This window comes from Thalassophryne amazonica, chromosome 7, assembly GCF_902500255.1.
Source record: "Thalassophryne amazonica chromosome 7, fThaAma1.1, whole genome shotgun sequence".
NCBI lineage: Eukaryota > Metazoa > Chordata > Actinopteri > Batrachoidiformes > Batrachoididae > Thalassophryne > Thalassophryne amazonica.
The window spans coordinates 121,258,273-121,280,778 of NC_047109.1; the positions used below are offsets into that span (position 1 = coordinate 121,258,273).

Here is a 22,506-nt window from a genome sequence, read left to right on the forward strand (position 1 = left end):
CCCCCTTAGGTCATTTTGAGTACCTGGTCATGCCGTTCGGTCTCACTAATGCTCCCGCGACTTTTCAAGCGTTGGTAAACGATGTCTTGCGGGACTTCCTGCACCGGTTCGTCTTCGTATATCTAGACGATATACTCATCTTTTCCCCGGATCCTGAGACTCATGTCCGGCATGTCCGGCAGGTTCTGCAGCGGTTGTTGGAGAACCGTCTGTTTGTGAAGGGCGAGAAGTGTGAGTTCCACCGCACTTCTTTGTCCTTCCTGGGGTTTATCATCTCCTCCAACTCCGTCGCCCCGGACCCGGCCAAGGTTGCGGCGGTGAGAGATTGGCCCCAACCAACAAGCTGTAGGAAGCTGCAACAGTTCCTCGGTTTTGCTAATTTCTATAGGAGGTTCATTAAGGGCTACAGTCAGGTAGTTAGCCCCCTGACAGCCCTGACCTCTCCCAAAGTTCCCTTCACCTGGTCGGACCGGTGCGAGGCCGCGTTCAAGGAGTTGAAACGGCGCTTCTCGTCTGCACCAGTTCTGGTGCAGCCCGATCCTAGCCGCCAGTTAGTGGTTGAAGTGGACGCCTCGGACTCAGGGATAGGAGCGGTGCTCTCCCAGAGCGGGAAGACCGATAAGGTCCTTCACCCGTGTGCCTATTTTTCTCGCAGGTTGACCCCCGCTGAACGGAATTATGACGTCGGCAATCGGGAACTGCTTGCTGTGAAAGAGGCCCTCGAAGAGTGGAGACATCTGTTGGAGGGAACAGCCGTGCCATTCACGGTTTTCACTGACCATCGGAACCTGGAGTACATCAGAACCGCCAAGCGTCTGAACCCCAGGCAAGCCCGCTGGTCACTGTTCTTTGGCCGTTTTGACTTCCGGATTACCTACCGCCCCGGGACCAAGAATCAGAGATCGGATGCGTTGTCCCGGGTGCACGAAGATGAGGTCAAAACGGAACCGTCGGATCCCCCGGATCCCATCATCCCGGAGTCCGCTATCGTGGCCGCCCTCACCTGGGACGTGGAGAAGACCGTCCGGGAGGCCCTGACCCGTGTCCCGGACCCCGGAAACGGACCAAAAAACAGACTGTACGTCCCACCAGAAGCTAGGGCCGCAGTCCTGGACTTCTGTCATGGTTCTAAGCTCTCCTGTCACCCAGGGGTGCGAAGGACCGTGGCAGTCGTCCGGCAACGCTTCTGGTGGGCATCCCTGGAGACCGACGTCTGGGACTACGTCCAGGCCTGTACCACCTGCGCCAGGGGCAAGGCCGATCATAGAAAGACCTCAGGGCAACTACAGCCATTGCCTGTGCCTCATCGCCCCTGGTCCCACATCGGCCTGGATTTCGTCACGGGTCTCCCGCCGTCCCAGGGAAACACTGTCATCTTCACGATAGTGGACCGTTTCTCCAAGGCGGCCCACTTCGTGGCCCTCCCGAAGCTCCCTACGGCCCAGGAGACAGCGGACCTCCTGGTCCACCACGTCGTCCGTCTGCATGGCATACCATCAGACATCGTCTCCGATCGCGGTCCCCAGTTCACCTCGCATGTCTGGAGGAGCTTCTGCCGGGAACTGGGGGCCACGGTCAGCCTCTCGTCTGGGTACCATCCCCAGACCAACGGGCAGGCAGAGCGGGCGAATCAAGAACTGGAGCAGACACTTCGCTGTGTGACAGCCGCGCACCCGACGGCCTGGAGTACCCACCTGGCCTGGATCGAGTACGCCCACAACAGTCAAGTGTCATCAGCCACCGGCCTCTCCCCGTTTGAGGTGTGCTTGGGGTATCAGCCCCCCTTGTTTCCGGTGGTTGAGGGAGAGGTCGGTGTGCCCTCGGTCCAGGCCCACCTACGGAAGTGCCGTCGGGTGTGGCGGGCCGCCCGCTCTGCCTTGTTGCAGGCCCGGACGAGGGCGAAGAAACATGCAGACCGGCGACGAGCCCCGGCCCCCAAGGATCGTCCTGGGCAGGAGGTCTGGTTGTCCACCAAGGACATTCCCCTACAGGTTGACTCACCTAAACTGCAAGAACGATACATCGGACCGTATAAAATCCTCAAGGTCATCAACCCCGCCGCAGTGAGGCTCCAGCTTCCGGCCTCACTGCGGATCCATCCAGTTTTCCATGTTTCCCGGATCAAGCCTCTTCACACCTCACCCCTCTGCACCCCGGGTCCGGCACCGCCTCCTGCCCGGATCATCGACGGAGCACCGGCTTGGACTGTCCGCCGGCTCCTTGACGTCCGTCGGATGGGCCGGGGTTTTCAGTATCTGGTGGACTGGGAGGGGTACGGCCCCGAGGAGCACTCCTGGGTGAAGAAGGGCTTCATCCTGGACCCGGCCCTCCTGGCCGACTTCTACCGACGCCATCCGGACAAGCCCGGTCGTGCGCCAGGAGGCGCCCGTTGAGGGGGGGGTCCTGTTGTGTGGGCCGCTGAAGAGGAGGTACTGCTGGCCCACCACCACCAGAGGGCGCCCTGCCTGGAGTGCGGGCTCCAGGCACCAGAGGGCGCTACCGCATCATGGGAGTAATCTGGGTGACAGCTGTCACCCATCACCAAACACAGCTGTTTCTACTCAGCACCGAGGTATATCAGGAGGACGGCGTCTCCACCTCAGTGCCGAGATATCGCCTAAGACCAAGGTAACATTCTCTGCAGCATATTCTGTGATTGACAAACTTGTTAAACCTTTCAGGACTGGTGACTACTGAGACCCTCCTTCTTTGGATAAGTACTCACCTTCCTGCTGAACTTTGCCAAGAGGTGGAGGCGGCTTCTCCCCTCTCTGTACTGGGTGCGTTCATCCACTCCTGTGTGTTCTTGCTCTCTCCTGCCAGCAGTACCGGATCCGACGAGCGGAGGCAGTGGCCACCTGGGAATTCGGGACTTGGCGGTTCCAGTATTTCCAGGGTTCGGTGGCAGAGGAGATCTGGGTGGTTCCGGTTCGACTGAGACGGACGTCTCCTATCTTCGAGCCTGCCCACACGACACCAGCGGATTCGACCCTAAACATTGTGTTTGTTATACTACTCGTGCTTGTTTCAGTAGTAAATCTTGTTTTTTACTTCCTCCATTGGCCATTCATTGCGCCCCCTGTTGTGGGTCCGTGTTCCTACACTTTCACAACATTGAGGAAAGTTAAACAATGTAGGTGGCAAAGGTATTGTAAAAACAGATGTTTTAAAATATGCTAAATTTTGTGAAAGTGCTAATTGCACAAACAGGAGTTTATGAGATCTAAGTGTGAGTTTGAAAAGAAATTATTTGACATTAAGGCATCTAATCCTAAGACGTTTTATAATTATATAAGGAAACAGAACACAGTTCACTTATACTATGTATGAGGGGAACTGATAACTCATTAGCTACTTCTGACCAGGAAAAGACTGACTTGTTCTCTGAATATTTTGTATCTGTCTTTGCTTAAGATAATGGTGTAATACCAGAATGTAACATAGATTATGATTCAAGATTTGACAAATTCCATTGTGATGTTAAACCCATGATTAAGATAGTCAAGAAGTTAAAGTCCAAGGCCTCACCTGGACACGATAAGGTCACGCCACTTTTCTTTAATTCAATTAATTAATTTATTAATTTATACAGTGCCATCTCATGACAAAGGCGCTTCACATAACACACAATTCATAACAACAGAGTAAATTAAAATCAAAAAGGGCACAATAAAAAGGTAAACACAGTACAATAAAAAGACATTACAAAGCAAACATAAAAACAGAATAAATTAACAATAAGACAGTCTAAAAAAGTGGGTCTTCAGTCTTGATTTAAAAGTCTCCACCGTGCTGGACTGCCTTACAGCTGTAGGTAGATCATTCCAAAGAGTAGGGCCACGGTAGGTGAAGGCTCTATATCCCACAGACTTCTTATTCATCCTTGAAACACACAGAAGCCCTGCGCCCTGCGAACGCAAGGGCAGCACCAGTACGTAGGGCTTGACCAAGTCCACCAGGTAGGAAGGAGCCAGTCCATGAACAATTTTATAGACCAGCAACAGGACTTTAAAATGTGATCTGGCAGAAACCGATAGCCAATGAAGGGACGCCAGAATGGGTGTAATGTGGTCAAACTTTCTACTTTGTGTCAAAAGTCTGGCAGCAGCATTCTGCACTAACTGAAGACCCCTAATGCTGGATTGCAGTAAACCAGAAAATAAAGCATTACAATAATCTAGAAGAGATGAATGCATGTAACATGAAAGTCTCAGCATCAGCCATAGACAGGATGGGACAAATCTTCACTATATTTCACTGGTGGAAGAAAGCAGTCCTCGTAATATTTCTAATGTGAAGGTCAAAGGACAACGTAGGATCAAAAATTACCCCAAGGTTCCTCACTTTGTCAGTATGATGTATGACATATGAGCCTAGGCTAAGCGTTAACTGGTCAAATTGATGCCAATGTCTGGCTGGACCAAGAACCATCATTTCAGTCTTATCAGAATTTACCAGAGTAGGAAGTTACTAGACAACCAACTTCTCACTGATACAAGGCAATCTTCTAAGGATTTTATATGGGTAAGATTACCAGCAGTTATCGACATGTACAACTGAGTATCAGCATAGCAACGAAAGGCAATCCCATAACGCCACAGAATATGCCCAAGGGGCGCTATATAAAGTGAGAAAACCAAGGGGCCCAACACAGACCCCTGTAGAACCCCAAATATCATTTCACCAAGGCCAGAGGTAGTGTTATTATACACAACACAATGAGAAGGACTGGACAAGTATGACGTCAGCCAAGCAAGGACACTTCCAGTAATCCCCAAATAATTTTCCAGCCTATCATGTAAAACATGATGATCCACAGTATCAAATGCAGCACTAAGATCTAAAAGCACTAAAACCATCATGGTGTCTGAATCCATTGCATGCAGAAAATCATTCACCACTTCTAATAAGCACTGTCTCTGTGGAATGATGTTTTCTAAAAGCAGACTGCAGTGGCTCAAAAAGATCATTCTCAGGAAGATAGTCCACAAGCTGCCGTGAAACCACTTTTGCCCAGATTTTAGAGCAGAATGACAGATTTGATATCGGCCTATAATTCTTGAAAAATTATATTTTTGAGAATTTTGAGAATTATAATTCTCAAAAATTCTTGAAAGGGTAGTTGTAAAACAGCTAACTGATCATCTGCAGAGGAATGGTCTATTTGAAGAGTTTCAGTCAGGTTTTAGAATTCATCATATTACAGAAACAGCATTAGTGAAGGTTACAAATGATCTTCTTATGGCCTCGGACAGTGGACTCATCTCTGTGCTTGTTCTGTTAGACCTCAGTGCTGCTTTTGATACTGTTGACCATAAAATTTTATTACAGAGATTAGAGCATGTCATAGGTATTAAAGGCACTGCGCTGCGGTGGTTTGAATCATATTTGTCTAATAGATTACAATTTGTTCATGTAAATGGGGAATCTTCTTCACAGACTAAAGTTAATTATGGAGTTCCACAAGGTTCTGTGCTAGGACCAATTTTATTCACTTTATACATGCTTCCCTTAGGCAGTATTATTAGACGGTATTGCTTAAATTTTCATTGTTACGCAGATGATACCCAGCTTTATCTATCCATGAAGCCAGAGGACACACACCAATTAGCTAAACTGCAGGACTGTCTTACAGACATAAAGACATGGATGACCTCTAATTTCCTGCTTTTAAACTCAGATAAAACTGAAGTTATTGTACTTGGCCCCACAAATCTTAGAAACATGGTGTCTAACCAGATCCTTACTCTGGATGGCATTACCCTGACCTCTAGTAATACTGTGAGAAATCTTGGAGTCATTTTTGATCAGGATATGTCATTCAAAGCGCATATTAAACAAATATGTAGGACTGCTTTTTTGCATTTACGCAATATCTCTAAAATTAGAAAGGTCTTGTCTCAGAGTGATGCTGAAAAACTAATTCATGCATTTATTTCCTCTAGGCTGGACTATTGTAATTCATTATTATCAGGTTGTCCTAAAAGTTCCCTAAAAAGCCTTCAGTTAATTCAAAATGCTGCAGCTAGAGTACTGACGGGGACTAGAAGGAGAGAGCATATCTCACCCATATTGGCCTCTCTTCATTGGCTTCCTGTTAATTCTAGAATAGAATTTAAAATTCTTCTTCTTACTTATAAGGTTTTGAATAATCAGGTCCCATCTTATCTTAGGGACCTCGTAGTACCATATCACCCCAATAGAGCGCTTCGCTCTCAGACTGCAGGCTTACTTGTAGTTCCTAGGGTTTGTAAGAGTAGAATGGGAGGCAGAGCCTTCAGCTTTCAGGCTCCTCTCCTGTGGAACCAGCTCCCAATTCAGATCAGGGAGACAGACACCCTCTCTACTTTTAAGATTAGGCTTAAAACTTTCCTTTTTGCTAAAGCTTATAGTTAGGGCTGGATCAGGTGACCCTGAACCATCCCTTAGTTATGCTGCTATAGACGTAGACTGCTGGGGGGTTCCCATGATGCACTGTTTCTTTCTCTTTTTGCTCTGTATGCACCACTCTGCGTTTAATCATTAGTGATCGATCTCTGCTCCCCTCCACAGCATGTCTTTTTCCTGGTTCTCTCCCTCAGCCCCAACCAGTCCCAGCAGAAGACTGCCCCTCCCTGAGCCTGGTTCTGCTGGAGGTTTCTTCCTGTTAAAAGGGAGTTTTTCCTTCCCACTGTAGCCAAGTGCTTGCTCACAGGGGGTCGTTTTGACCGTTGGGGTTTTACATAATTATTGTATGGCCTTGCCTTACAATATAAGGCGCCTTGGGGCGACTGTTTGTTGTGATTTGGCGCTATATAAAAAATTGATTGATTGATTGATAATTATTCAATACACCAGGGTCAAGATTACATTTCATGAGCAATGGTTTAATCGTTGCAGATTTAAAACACCTAGGAACAGAACCAGAGGTTAATGAAAGATTAACAATTTCCAGCACAGTCGGCCCAAGAACGGGCCACAAGTCCTTAAAAATCTTGAAAAATATAACAGCAAATATTGCCAAACCATTATGTAATTTGTACATTAAATGTCTAGATGAAGGATATGTACCATCCACCTGGAAGGTCGCTCATATTATACGGATATACAAGAAGGGTGACACCCAGCTGCCTAGTAACTACAGGCCAGTGAGTTTAACCTCAGTGTTATGTAAAGTACTTCAAAAAGTGGTTAGAGAACAAATGTTAAATTATTTATATGCAAATGGTATTATCTCGAGTAACCAGCATGGGTTTCTCTCGAAAAATAAACAATTTGCTTGAATGCTTAGATGATTAGACTTCAAATTTTGATAAGGGGATCCAAACTAACGTGATGTATTTGGACTATTCCAAATGTTTTGATACTGCTGTACATTCCAAGCTTCTTTTTAAACTTAATAAGTATGGTTTTCATGGATCTGCTCTTAAGTGAATTGACAACATTCTACCAGATAGAGTTCATTGAGTTAAAGTTGGTTGTGCGTTGTCAGCTTGTAAAAATGTCATTTCTGGTGTGCCTCAAGGCACGGCCCTTGGACCGTTGCTCTTTTTGTGTTTTTCTACTGACAAAAATTCTGTTATTTTGAACTTTACAGTCAGCATGTATGTTGATGATACAAAGGTGTATAGGCCTATTGTCTCTGCAAGTGACTGTGAAATGCTACAGGCTGATTTACTGAAAATATTTGAATGGCCCAATGTTTGGCAACTAAAATTGAACGCCAGTAAAACTAAGCATCTTAGAATTGGCAAAGCCAGACGTGTGCTCTTACCAGATGAATGGTTGTATAATTGATACTGCTGAGAGCATCTCTGATGTTGGTGTTACAATACAGTCTGATTTAAAATTTACCAGTCATTGTAGTTCAATTGTTAAAAAAACACATTTTGTAAAAGAAATATTTTTAATACATTCAAGGGCCACGACTACATGTTCTACTTATCCTTGTGTAAAAGTTATGTCCGTTCAACATTAGAATCCTCTAATTGTATCTGGTCACCTAGGCTGGAGACTAATGTTGAATATGTAGAATCTGTTCAGCGTTATTTTACTAGATTAGATATTTGTAAAGGGCTTTCATACCCTGAGAGACTTAGTTTGCTTAGTTTAGAATCACTAGAGTGCAGATGCATGAAAGCGGATTTGTTATTATACTATAAGGTGCTACATGGTTTAAATATCAGTAATTGTATTAAGACGTATCATCATAGTAGAGGTCATGCCCATGATTTGTACCATTTTTATAGCAGAATAGAAACAAGAAAAAAAAAACACTGGGCAAATAGACTGGAATTCTCTAGATAGCAATGTTGTTAGCTGCTTTATTTTTAAGATGTTTAAAAATGCTCTAAACAAAGTAACATTTTAATATAGGGGGAGTTACATTTTATATACACCCCTGTTTTATGTACCATTTTTTATTTAGTTATTATGGTGGTGAATAAATGAAATCAATAAATGAATCCACCACACTGTGTTGTCTCATAGTCTGTAAGCACAAATTCAGTTTATTTAGTTCATAAAGCGCCAAATCACAGCAAAGCTGCCTCAAGGCACTTCACACTAGTAAGTTCTAACCTTACCAACCCCAGAGCAAGAACACGGGCGACAGTGGTAAGAAAATGTCCCTCTGAGGAAGAAACCTCAAGCAGACCAGACTCAAAGGGGTGACCCTCTGCTTGGGCCATGATACCAAAAATGTCTACAATATAGAACACAACGCAACAACAACTGATGAGAGTCCATGCAGGTGTCCAGCCACCATCAGGAGTGGGGGGGTCATCGAGTCACTCACTGGATCTGTTCCTGCAGCAGAGTCCATTCTGCATCATTACCGAAATCATCCAATCGTGGATCCAGCCGCATCTCGGACAGAGAGAAAATAAAACAGAATCAGTCAGCCAGAAAAACTACACTTAATGTATAATTCATCAGCATTAAGCAACAGGAAAGCAGAGAAAATTCTAAGGTGATCACTGGCCACTAGCCCTAAGCTTCACTAACAGACCCAGAATTTAGATAAGGTTGAGGCAGAGACTGGTTCCATTACTAATAAAATGAATTAAAAGAGTAAAAAGCATAGCAACATACTATGCCAGTATGCTAGCCATATGAAAGGGAAAATAAGTGCGTCTTAAGTCTGGACTTGAAAGTCTCCACAGAATCTGACTGTTTTATTGATGCAGGGAGATCATTCCACAGAACAGGGGCATGATAAGAGAAAGCTCTGTGACCTACAGACTTTTTATTCACCCTAGGGACACAAAGTAGTCCTGCACCCTGAGAGCACAGAGCCCGGGCCGGTACATAAGGTTTAATTAGGTCAGCTAGGTAGGGAGGGGCCAGTCCATGAATAATTTTTCGAGGGTAGTTGCAGAACCTTAAAATTTGATCTCACTGGGACAGGAAGCCAGTGAAGAGACGCCAAAATGGGTGTAATGTGGTCAAACATTTAGCTTCGTGTCAAAAGTCTGGCAGCAGCATTTTGAACCAATTGGAGAGCCCTAATGCTGGACTGTGGTAAACCAGAAAATAGAACATTGCAGTAGTCCAATCTAGAAGAGATGAACGCATGGATCAGGGTCTCAGCCTCAGCCATAGACAGGATGGGACGAATCTTCACTATATTTCGCAGGTGGAAGAAAGCAGTCCTAGTAATATCTCTAATGTGGAGGTCAAAGAACATTCTAATCCAATTACATTTTTTTCGCAAACCTGATTGGTTAATCGTGTGAGATTTCAGACTATATAATTTCGGGGTAACGGTGGCAAAATATTCCACCATTTCACATTATGATGTATTACTCTGTGCCCTGACCGGTGTTCTGATGAGATGTCATTCCTGTTGACAGGTAAGCCCTCCTTGCAAGAGGAGCGAGAGAAAGTTGTGTACTGCTGCCAAAACTGATGAATTGAAGCTACCATACGAAAGTACTGATGTGGATTCTGACAGAGAATTACCATTTCACATTTGATGGATTATCACATTTGATGGATTACTCTGCACCCTGACTGCTGTTGGAGCGACGCTGCCTCACGGTAAGCCTCATCGACCGAATTACCTACAGAAAAATAAACCGTGCAAATGATGGAATTGGATTAACCCCCTTGTGTCTGATGATTTGCAGACGTTCATGCTGTTATATGGTCACAAATATCCATTTTGTAAAACCGGTTCTGCTAACATGTCGACGGAAAAGGTCAATTTGCGACCGTATAAGCAGCATGTATGTCTGCAAATCATCAGACACAACATGGCTATTCCCTAAATGTAGGATCAAAAATTATTCCAAGGTTCCTCACTTTGTCACTGAGATGTATGACACACTAATGAGCCTGAAAGCCTCTGGAACTCCACCAGACAGATCAAACTTCATGCTATCCTCCCTTATTCAGACTTTTGATGGCAGTTATTGAGAACTTTACAGAGTCCAGTCTCTGTCCAGAATCTCTCGACTGTATTCAGGCAAGCTGAGATCTGGTGAAAGTGAAGATCAAAACTCAACCATCATCACTTCATCACACCATTTCTTGTCCCTCGTGATTCCACTTCTTTAGTCTATGATCAAGGGTCCTATGTCAATGATCTATCATGCATGGTCTCAGGTGCACACCAGAGATGCATTTGGGTTCATCTAACTCCACTTTGCTTTTAGCACGATACATAATCTGAGCAGACGCAAGGTGCAGTGTGCAAAGGGGCTGGATTTGCCTGTAGTCACTCACAGGTGTGTTTTTGGTGTGACATCTATTAAAGAGAAACCACTAAAGCTCCCTGAGGTGAAACAATGAAGTATCAAGGTGAAGATTTGGGTTTTTGCTTTGATGATTACTTTTATTTTGTTTAATTGTTGTTTTCAGTTCACTTCTGTTGTCTGTACAAACAGACTGCACATCTCTTGTGACCCCACCCACATAAGGTGTATCTGAGTAATTTGAAATCTAACCTGAAACAGCAGACACTTTGCTATTTGCAATGCAGAAATTGAGCAAATGGCATTTTTGGGGGGTGATGGTACAATCTCTAAACAGATAAGCATTAAAAACTGATTAACAAATGTAAAAACTTTATATTGCAGCTTCAAGTGGAAGGAAAAGGGGAAAGTGACTGATGTGATTCTCCAGGAATCACATCAAAAATCTCTCCTGTGTTTATATCTTTACTGCTATTATTTGGTATAGATTAAGGAGTTTCTCCCCAAAGAGGCACACAGAAAAACAACAGCTGCTCACTCACTTTGATATCCAGTGAACAAATATATCGTTTGAGTTTTCAGAGAGCTTTGTCCTATTTCTGAGGTGTTCAGTAGTCGTGTACAAAGGAAAAGAAAAATCACAATTGAACCATTATTGCTGAATAATGATGTGTGAAAAAAGACAAAATAACCAGTAATTTGCAACATTTTGGTCAATTAATTTAATGAGTTTTCAATCAATATGTCAGAATTCAGTTAAGTTATCACTAATCTTTCTTAAATTCACAGTGGGACAGGCCTTGGGTAACTAATACTGCTTGCAGACCTGGGTTTGATTCTGGGTGATGCTACCTGTCTGAGTCCTTGGAAAAGAGACTTCATCTGAATAATCCCCCTTCACTGAACTCTAAATGTGGACTGTCTCTGGCTGGTAAGTAACCTGCAAAGGGCTTGTGCCCCATTCAGGGGGACTCATAGACTCTTATTTGCTTCCAGCAATGGAATCCAGGGATAGGGAGTGGTATCAGCTGGCCACACACACACACACACACATATATATATATATATATATATATATATATATATATATATATATATATATATATATATATATATATATATATATATATACATATATATATATATATATATATATATACACACAGACACACACATTGGTGGGCACAGCTAACCAAAAAATTTGCTTCGATAACCGCTAATCCACTAACTGAAGAGTTAATGTTTATAACGCCAAACCGATAAACTGCAAAAAATTTTAGTGGAAGCTACAGCTAACCGCTAAGTTTTAGTACTGTCAACTACTAATAAACCAGTTTTGAGTCACCGCCAAGGCTTCTGAGTAAAATCAAAAGCGATCACAAACCTAAAAACAAACAACTAGACAGAGCCTTGCCCAAAAGAGAAAAAAAAAAAAGCCATTTCCTTTCAACATGCCAAAAGACAGTGTGGAGGAAACCTGAAGCACAACGCACTTTTCACTTATGGTTTTACTCAAACAACTAATTCCAGACAGTTTGTCGATATTAACGGTAACTGTGTCATTTTTACAGAGAGAAAATCTCTCACATATGGCATATCTGATAAAGGAATGTGCTAAATTCTGAAGGTTTTTGCTTTAACAGACACACTTACTGAAAGGCACTATGGGAAAAATGAGTCTCCTTCACTGTGTTGTGAAAGTGTAGGAACACGGACCCACAACAGGGGGCGCAAATGAACGGACAATGGAGGAATCAAATAACACTGTTTTTACTGTTGTGAAAACAGGCACAACAACACAGCCGATTACAATATTGAGACTGAGTCCAATAACAACGGTATCGTGTGGGCAGGCTCGACGATAGGAGACGTCTGTCCAAGTCGAACCGGAACCAACCCGATTTCCTCTGCCACCGAACCCCGGGAATACTGGAGCCGCCAAGTCCCGAATCCCCAGGTGGCTACTGCCTCCGCTCATCGGATCCGGTACTGCTGGCAAGGAACAAAAACAGTCAGGTGTGGATGCGGCTGCACCCAGTAACACGGAGGGTGGAGAGTCCACCTCCACCTCTCGTTAACAACGATACAGGAGTGTAGGAAGGTGAGTACTTATCCAAAAGTTGTTCAGTAGTCAGCTGTCCTACAAATGCTCCACAAGAAATACAACAATGGTTAGTTATATGTATGGGCAGAGATTGTTACCTCTTTGGTCAGGCGATATCTCAGCAAATGAGGTGGAGATGCCGTCCTGCTGATATACCTCCATATTGATTGGGATCAGCTGTCTCCAGTGATGGATGACAGCTGTCGTCCTGGCTGCTCCCGTAAGGTGGCAGCGCCCTCCGGTGCCTGGAGCCCGCACTCCAGGCAGGGCGCCCTCTAGTGGTGGTGGGCCAGCAGTACCTCCTCTTCAGCGGCCCACACAACACACTGGTTGGTTTATATTTGGAAATCCAACACACAAGTTAGTGTAACGTGTGTGTTGGTCCCTGATAGTAACCGGCGAGCTGCTGAAAACAAACCGCTGTTGCGTTCATTTCCTACTTGACGTCCATCGCGCTCGCATCGTTCTACACCAGTTTTCACAGAGAATGCTACAATTGTGTGCTGCAGTAATAGTGCTTCAAAGGCTGTGGAACGCCACGGCCACAGCCAAAGCAGAAATGTGAAGCGTCTCAACCAGCCACGCCCCAGGCCAATGAGGGCGAAGTCAAAGCTTCATTTCAGCTCACCTCCTGCAGCTGCCTGTCCTGGTGAACCTGCTACAGCAGTAACCTCACCCAGAGAGTTCCTGCCTCCAGCTGACCTGAGTGACCATGAGGACTCGCCTTGTCCAACGTCACATGATTACGTTAACATGGAACAGGTTTCCTAAAAGGAAGAGTTGGAACGCCTGAGAGCGGAGAACTCACAGCTGCAGACAGAATGCGTTCCTGTGAGCCGAGCGGAAGGAAGAGAGAAGCAGAATGTGGCGCGTTGGGAGCTTAAAAAAAAACACATTTTGATCATTTAACTTATCGTGGTTGGTACAGACAACTGCAACACATGATCGTGGCATTCTGTGTGAAAACTGGTGTATATTAAGTAGAAAAGCCACGGCAGAGCGCTGCGAGCGTGATGGACGTCAACTAGGAAATGAGCGTGACAGCGGTTTGTTTTCAGCGGCTCACTGGTTACTATGTGCGTTGCTATGTGCGCGCGCATCAGGGACCCGGATGTCCAACCATACATATTGCAAAACATGCAACAGGTAAGTACCAAATGTATGATTTTGACTGTTCAGTTTTATTCACTACACCAGCAAAAAAAGTAAGCGGACTGAAAGTGCGGGGAGCTAAATTTAGAGGCAGCTAAGTGGTCCGCTGATGGCTTCCAAAATTAGCTAAAAAGCTAATCCGCTATAAAAAAGTTAGCATCGCTAATTAGCAGTTAATGGATAGCAGAACTGCGCCCACCATTGTGTGTGTGTGTGTGTGTGTGTGTATAACATATGAATAAAGTACAGTTTAAAAAGAGGCTGTAAATTAGCTTAACCTCCTGTCTACCAGGACATTGCATTGTTTATTTTTTCTTTCTCTTGAATTTTGCTGCATTTGGATCTTCACTGTAAGTGCATCTTGTGTCCTTTATTATTACTTTCAATTCAAAACATTTCCAAAACTTGCACTGAGACTTTCCATCAGCATGTGATTGTGATGTTAACTGTGGTACAGGTGAAGACCAACACTCACCCGCTGGCTTCATCTTTGACCGGCATGGGGTCATGAGACAGACCATGTGATGCAAGAAGATCAAAACTCGCAAAGGCGTCCTGAAAGCAAGACAGACAAACAAGCACAGTGTTTTTGGTGCCATATGTCCTGAGAAATTAAATCATATCCTGCTGCTGACAAACACTCAGAAACATGAACCTCTCAGAAAACTGGACTGACGCCTCCTTGAGGGCCTCGACTGAAATGAATGAGGAAAAACTGAATTCTTTTACAGTGTGAAATCAGTGTTTTTGTGGACTTTGGCAGTGTTGTATACATCAAAATGGCTAAAATCTGTGTTTTATGAGGAGGCACTAAAATGACTAGTGTTGCTTATGAGGTGGACAGATTTTCCAAAGTAATGTTTTGAGGAGGAAAATGAGAGTTTTTTTTTATAGTTCATCTCATATAAACAGCAGGAATGAAGCTCAAAACATGGTTGAACCACACAGGTTTGATCCTTTCCTTTCATGTGGCAGGAGAGCAAAGTGTGTTTCCTCTCCTGAAAGAGTGTTTGTGGATTGTGCCATCGCGTCTCACTTAGCTAAGCTAAGCTAAGATGCTACGTGCAGGATGCCGGCGACTCTCACTGAGGAAGCTACTTCTATGATCACACAGACAGACAGAAAAGTGTCAACAAGTGACTGCTGTTAACAGGATGGGTGTACATGAACCATCGTCAACGTTTGTGTTATTGGCCTCTTCTTCTTGTTTCTCTTTCGGCTGTTCCCGTTAGGGGTCGCCACAGCAGATCAATCCTTTCCATCTCACCCTGTCCTCTGTATCTTCCTCTGTCTCACCAACCACCTGCATGTCCTCCCTCTTCTCCTCCTGCCTGGTGGCTCCATCCTCAGCATCCTTCTCCCTATATATCCTGGGTCCCTCCTCTGCACATGTCCAAACCATCTCAATCTCGCCTCTCTGACTTTGTCTCCAAACCGTCCCACCTGAGCTGTCCCTCTGATATGTTCATTCCTAATCTTGTCCATTCTTGTCACTCCCAAAGAGAATCTCAACATCTTCAGCTCTGCCTCCTGTCTTTTTGTTAGTTCCACCGTCTCTAAACCGTCCAACATAGCTGGTCTCACTACTGTCTTGTAAACTTTCTCCTTCACTCTTGCTGATATTCTTCGGTCACAAATCACTCCTGCCACCTTTCTCCACCCACTCCACCCTGCCTGCACTCTCTTCTTCACCTCTCTACCACACTCTCCATTACTTTGAACAGTTGACCCCAAATATTTAAACTCATCTACTTTCACCACTTCTACTCCTTGTAACTGCACTATTCCACTGGGCTCCCTCTCATTCACATACATGTACTCAGTCTTGCTTCTACTGACTTTCATTCCCCTTCTCTCCAAAGCATATCTCCACCTCTCCAGACAAGACTCAACTTGCTCTCTACTCTCACTACCGAACACAATGTCATCTGCAAACATTATAGTCCATGGGGACTCCTGTCTGATCTCATCCGTCAACCTGTCCATCACCACTGCATCAAGAAAGGACTCAGAGCTGATCCTTGGTGTAATCCCACCTCCACCTTGAATGAGTCTGTCATTCCGACTGCGCATCTCACCGCTGTCACACTATTTTTGTACATGTCCTGCACTACCCTAACATACTTCTCTGCCACTCCAGACTTCCTCATACAATACCACAGCTCTTCTCTTGGCACCCTATCATAAGCTTTTTTTTAAGTCCACAAACACACAATGTATCTCTTTCTGTCCTTCTCTGTACTTTTCCAACAGTATTCTCAGAGCAAACATTGCATGTGTAGTGCTCTTTCTCGGCATAAAACCATATTGCTGCTCACAGATCTTCACCTGTTTTCTAAGCCTAGCTTCTACTACTCTTTCCAATAACTTCATGCTGTGGCTGATCAGCTTTATGCCTCTGTAGTTATTGCAGCTCTGCACATCATCCTTGTTCTTGAAAATAGGAACCAGCACACTTCGTCTCCACTCCTCAGGCATCTTTTCACTTTCGAAGATTTTATTAAACAATCTGGTTAGAAACTCTACTGCCATCTCTCCTAGACATTTCCATGCCTCCATTGGAATGTCATCTGGACCAACTGCCTTTCCACTCTTCATCCTCTTCATAGCAGCCCTCACTTCTTCCTTGCTAATCTCTTTTACTTCCCGATTTACTCTCACCACATCATCCAGCCTTTTCTCTCGCTCATTTTCTTTATTCATCAACTCTTCAAAATATTCCCTCCACCTTCTCAGCACACACTCCTTACTTGTCAGCACATTACCATGTGCATCTTTTACCACCCTAACCTGCTGCACATCCTTTCCAGCTCTGTCCCTTTGTCTGGCCAATCGGTACAAGTCCTTTTCTCCTTCCTTACTATTCAACTTCTTGTACAGCTCGCAATATGCCTTTTCCTTCGCTTTGCCACTTCTCTTTTCACCTTACGCCGCATCTCCTTGTACTCCTGTCTACTTTCTTCATCTCTCCGACTATCCCAAAACTTTTTCACCAACCTCTTTCTCCTTATGCTTTCCTGGACCTCTTCATTCCACCACCAAATCTCCTTGTCTTCCTTCCACTGTCCAGATGTCATATCCAGTACTGTCCTAGCTGTCTCCCTCACAACATCTGCAGTACTTTTCCAGTTGTCCAAAATTGCTTCCCCTCCAACCAGTGCTTCTCTCACCTGCTCACTAAATTTCACACAATAGTCTTCCTCCTTCAGCTTCCACCATCTGATCCTTTGTTGAGCTCTCACTCTCTTCTTCTTCTTTACCTCTAAAGTCATCCTACAAACAACCATCCTATGCTGTCTAGTGACACTCTCTCCTGCCACCACCTTACAGTGTCTGATTTCTTTTAGCTTGCATCTCCTATAAAGAATGTAGTCCACCTGTGTGCACCTTCCTCCACTCTTATATGTTACCCTGTGCTCCTCCCTTTTCTTAAAGTAGGTGTTCACCACAGCCATTTCCATCCTTTTTGCAAAATCAACTACCATCTGTCCTTCCCCATTCCTATCCTTGATACCATATCTACCCATTACTTCCTCATCACCTCTGTTCCCTTCACCAACATGCCCATTGAAGTCTGCTCCTATCACCACTCTTTCATGCTTGGGCACACTCTCCACCACCTCATCTAACACACTCCAGAAATCTTCTTTCTCCTTCATCTCACAACCTACCTGTGGGGCATATGCACTGATGATATTCATCATCACCCCTTCAATTTCCAACTTCACACTCATCACCCTGTCAGACACTTGCTTAACCTCCAACACACTTTTAACATACTCTTCCTTCCTGTCCTCACCATGGTACAACAACTTGTACCCACCGCCGATGCTCCTGCTCTTACTTCCCTTCCACTTGGTCTCTTGCACACACAATATGTCTACCTTTCTCCTCTCCATTATATCAGCCAGACTACCAGCATTTAAAGTCCCTACTCTCATTTCCACCCTTCCAGTTTTCTTTTTCTCCCACTGTTTGTGGAAACGTTCTCCTCCTCTTCTTCATCATCTTCACCCAGCAGTAGCCCAATTTCCACCGACACCCTGTTGGGTAACAGCACCGGTGGCGGATGTTGTTAACCTGGGCCTCGACCAATCCTGTATGGAAATTCGATTCTTAGTCTGCATAGTATGGTTGGCTTGTTTTACGCCAGATGCCCTTCCTGACGCAACCCTTCTCATTTATCCGGGCTTGGGACCAGCACTCAGAATGTACTGGTTGCACACCCCAGTGGCTGAGTTGTTTGTGTTATTGGCCAAGCTGAGCTAAATCGATAGCTAAGCTAAGCTAAGCTACCGGATGCCTCAGAAGTCTGGAGATGGCTGACAGAGGGACACTGTTTTTTTGTAGACTGATGACAGTGCAACACAATGGAACAACAATTCTACATGCCTGTGTGTGTGAACACAGCAGGAGTGATATCAGAGACCTTTTCATGTTATCGTCTGCAGACAGTTCTTGGGTTGCGCGTGCTATGACGTCATCACGCTATGATGTATTGGGATACCCGCCCGTTACTGTGGGCAGGTATGGACAGGTAGTGTGAATGTAAATCTATGCTACCGGCCCAGCAACGCCTCAGTAAGTGATAATAATCTCTCATAGACACAAGAAGCTTTGAAATCACACTTCAGACGTCTGCCCTGATGGTATTCTGCAGCTCAGCCACAACAAGATTTGACATAGAATTTGTGTCAAAAACAAAAAGGATACTGAGGATTTACGAGTTTACTCACAAAGTTTCTCTTCAGGTCCTTGTTAGTGTGATCCACACCTGATGAGACAAGCGAGACATTATCAATGAGTCAAACAGAAGATCAGAACAGACAGCGACATCCACGTCAAGATAAAGTGAAAAGATCACTTCCACAGTTTTAACGCAGTAATTCATTTATTTAGTTATTCATTGGAATTTGGTGCATTATAAGTAGCTGAAATCATTAACTGACTAGTAATTGACTATTAAATTCATCCAAAACTATTTTGATAATTGATCATTTTGAGTTTATTTTTTAAATGTCCAAACTCTCTGATTCAGCTTCTTAAACCTGAATAGTTTCTGGTTCATTTCCTGTGCTGGTTTCTAGGGGTGTGAATTTCACTCTTATAAAACAGTTCAATACACATCCAGACACATGGCTTATGCTACACTTCAAGATCAATACTTTTTATTGTGGAACAATTCCATGTGATTAGATTGGGTGTGATATGATGCAATCCGATGCTTTGCTTTATGTAGACATTCATTTTCCATGAAAAATTTGAATACACCAAAGGTGGTATTTCTGACAATCACATACATGTATTTCATGAACACTAGAGGCCTTCTTCAGGATTTTCCTCCTGTGCATATGATGGCACCCCCTCTGCTCACCTTTTGTTCACCACTGGGGGCATCAGAAAGTGTAGCATAGAAAGAGGCCAGAAGAAGACGGCTGTCACAAACAGCACACCGAGAGAAACACATAGATGGAAAAGCTAAACAGTCTTCATTCTTAGCTGTTGTAGTCACAAAGTTCTGAGCACAGCAAAGAATTAATCCATGCAAACCGCCGAGACCAGCAACGGGCCATAAAACACCAGGAAATCAGTCCGTGATGTGACAGTGTCCATGAAGGGGAGGAGAAACAGCTTAAGCAGAAAATCAAGCAGAGGGACGTAACACTCGACACAATCCTACTACGTAACGAATCTGGAAGTCGGCAGCGTGGGTAGGAAACGGGTATGAGAAGCACAAATAATCTGGCACCGGAGTGAAGGAAAAGTGAAGCCGTTAAATAGTGTTTGAAGCAATCAGTGAGCAAACCAGAGCACCTGTGAACAGGATGTGAAGCTCCTGAAATACACAGAAAGGAGACGTCAAATTAAAAGCACAGGGCACGACACAAGGTCAAAGCATAGCGGGTGTGAGGAATAATTATCATGCAGGGGGAAAAAAACTGGGCAGCACCCTAAGACAGAAAAGAAAAATTATAAAGGCACAATCAGAATCCCAAGAGGGAAAACATGAACACGTGGAGCACATTGACACAACTTTCCTGTTCTGAAGTGGTATGACCCAAACCACCTCCAAATGGCCATATTTTTGTCATACCATCTACCACGACTGCAGATGTTGAATTTGTTTTGATGTCACAAAGTTAATGTTCCTGAGACTCGTCTCTTAACAGCTTTGTGCCAACTGTGGATGTTTTACAAGAGTTTGACAACACAGAAGTAGTGAAACAAGCGTTCCTAGCAATCACACAACGTAAATGCAATGCTGGATTTCCGTTGGATCCTCTTGGAGTTGAAGTTTAATTTTGTCACAGTTGAACTCCAAGTAAGCAGGACAGCCAGGACACAGAAGATGAGTTCCAAAAATAAAATGTGCTTTAATGTACAGAAGTGAATCAAAAACAACACAAACTGCTGTCAGGAAAGTTAGAACAACAATACAGCTTTCAACCCAACTCCAGGTGAGGAGAGGAGGTGAGAAGATAAACCAAATAACAAATGACCCAAAGGAGTGCAATTACCAAAAATATGCAGAAAAGAGAGAGCACAAGGAATCACAAAATAACCAGCGAGACAAGCAACATGTAACACCAGATAATGGACTCGCAACAGAAAGACAAATGGGAGTGACTTAAATAAACAGACTAATGATCAACAGGTGTAATAATCAGGCCAGTAACACAAGGGGGCGGCAAACCAAGACATCCACAAGTGACTGAAAATAAAGCATAACAATGACACATTCATTCATTCATTCATTACATGAAGGGAAAGATGGCGGTGCGTACAGACGCAGCGGCTCCTTGCTCTTCCAACTTTGCAGTGATATGTTCATCAGATAAGTGTTTTTTGTCTCGTCTGTCAACGTCGGAATACAAGTACAGCCGACAGAGCCTGCTAGACATATCCAAAAGCAAGATTTGCAACGTTTTGGACTTCACAACAGAGACGCTAAAGGAGCTTGGATTATTCCAGCAGCTGACAACAATACCGGACTTGCCTGCATCTCCTCGCCGGGAGAGGACCCTTACCAAAAAGTAGTACATGCAAGTATGTTTCAAGTATACTTCCAGTTTACTTTTTATATACTTATCAGTACTATTTTTTGGTAAGAGGAAGCACTGGAAACGGTGTGCGAGGAAACAGAAGAGGAGCAAGCACGGAAGTATCTGAGCTAGGCTAGCGGCTAATCCAACTGGCCCAACTATACCATCCATCCTCCTGGCTAATGTACGATCACTGGACAACAAAATGGATCACATGCGACTGCTGAGGTCAGCGAATCGTACAGTGAGTAATTGCTGTGTGCTTGTTTTCACTGAATGAATGCACTTAAATCTCAATTTATTTATAAAGCACTTTAAAATGCACCAACAACCAAATTAAATTAACCAAATTAAATTAAATTAACCAAAACCAACTAAATGACAACATTCTGGACTCTGCTGTACAAAGGGAGCAGCTAGTATGCTATCGAGCTGACCGGGTCCTCGCGGCGGGGGTCTGTGTGTCTACATTCAGAATGAGTGGTGCCAGGACGCTGTGCCGTCCCTTCTATCTGCCCAGGGAGTTTACTGCTGGTCCCAGTCTACATCCCCCCACCAACAACAGCAGTGACGGGAACGCAGCACTCAGTGAACAACAAACTGCACACCCAGACGGTTTGATCATCCTCACTGGAGATTTTAATCATGCTGATCTCAAAACTGTCCTTCCAAAATTTCACCAGCATGTTGATTTCCCAACAAGGGGAAAAATACCTTGGACTTGGCACCACACACAAAGGAGCATACAAAGCCACCCCCCTCCCCCACGTCGGACTATCTGCCCACATCACTCTTATGCTAATGTCAGCATACAGACAAACTGTGAAAGTCATCAAATCTGCTAAGAAGCAGGTAAGAGTGTGGCCAGAGGGGGCACCTCTGCTCTCCAGGACTGCTTCGACACAACGGATTGGGAAATGTTCAAACACGCAGCAACCTACAACAACAACACTGACATTGAGGAGAACACAGACACTGTGACCTCCTACATCACAAAGTGCACTGATGATGTGACCCACACAAAAACCATCATCACCCGGGCCAACCGGAAACCATGGCTGACAGCTGATGTCCACAAGCTGCTGAGAGTTAGAGACAAAGCCTTCAGAGCCGGGGATGGATCTGGTTTGAGAACAGCGAGAGCCAACCTGTCCCACGGCATCAGGAAGGCAAAAGATAATGTCCCACTTCAGAGACAGCCTATGGCGAGGCATTCAGGGTGTCACTGACTACAAACCAGCATCACAGAGCTGTGAGAGCAACACCTCTCTGCTTAACAACCTGAACCGCTTCTTTGCATGCTTTGAAGCACTGAACACCACACAGCCACAGAAGACCCCACCCCCTCCCCATGACCAGACCCTGTGCCTGTCGCCAGCGTGAAGAAGACACTGGTGGCCATCAACACCCGCAAAGCAACAGGTCCGGACAACATCCCTGGTCACGTGTTGAAGGACTGCACAGAGGAGCTTAAGGATGTCTTCACAGACATCTTTAACGTTGTCCCATCATGCTTCAAAGCTGCCACCAT

At 44.6% G+C, this 22,506-nt stretch overlaps 1 protein-coding gene across 1 annotated transcript in view; it reads right to left on the minus strand.

Annotated features, from left to right (window-relative positions):
* LOC117513527 (proprotein convertase subtilisin/kexin type 4-like) overlaps positions 1–18,700 on the minus strand; it is a 420,105-nt gene extending 401,405 nt beyond the window's left edge. The window contains exons 1-2 of the mRNA XM_034173695.1: positions 18,669–18,700; positions 14,408–14,487 (exon numbers count right to left, since the gene is read on the minus strand). Coding sequence (XP_034029586.1) covers positions 14,408–14,433 — 26 coding nt within the window. The 5' untranslated portion in view covers positions 14,434–14,487; positions 18,669–18,700. The remainder of the gene's footprint in view (positions 1–14,407; positions 14,488–18,668) is intronic.
* Positions 18,701–22,506: the final 3,806 nt, after the last annotated feature.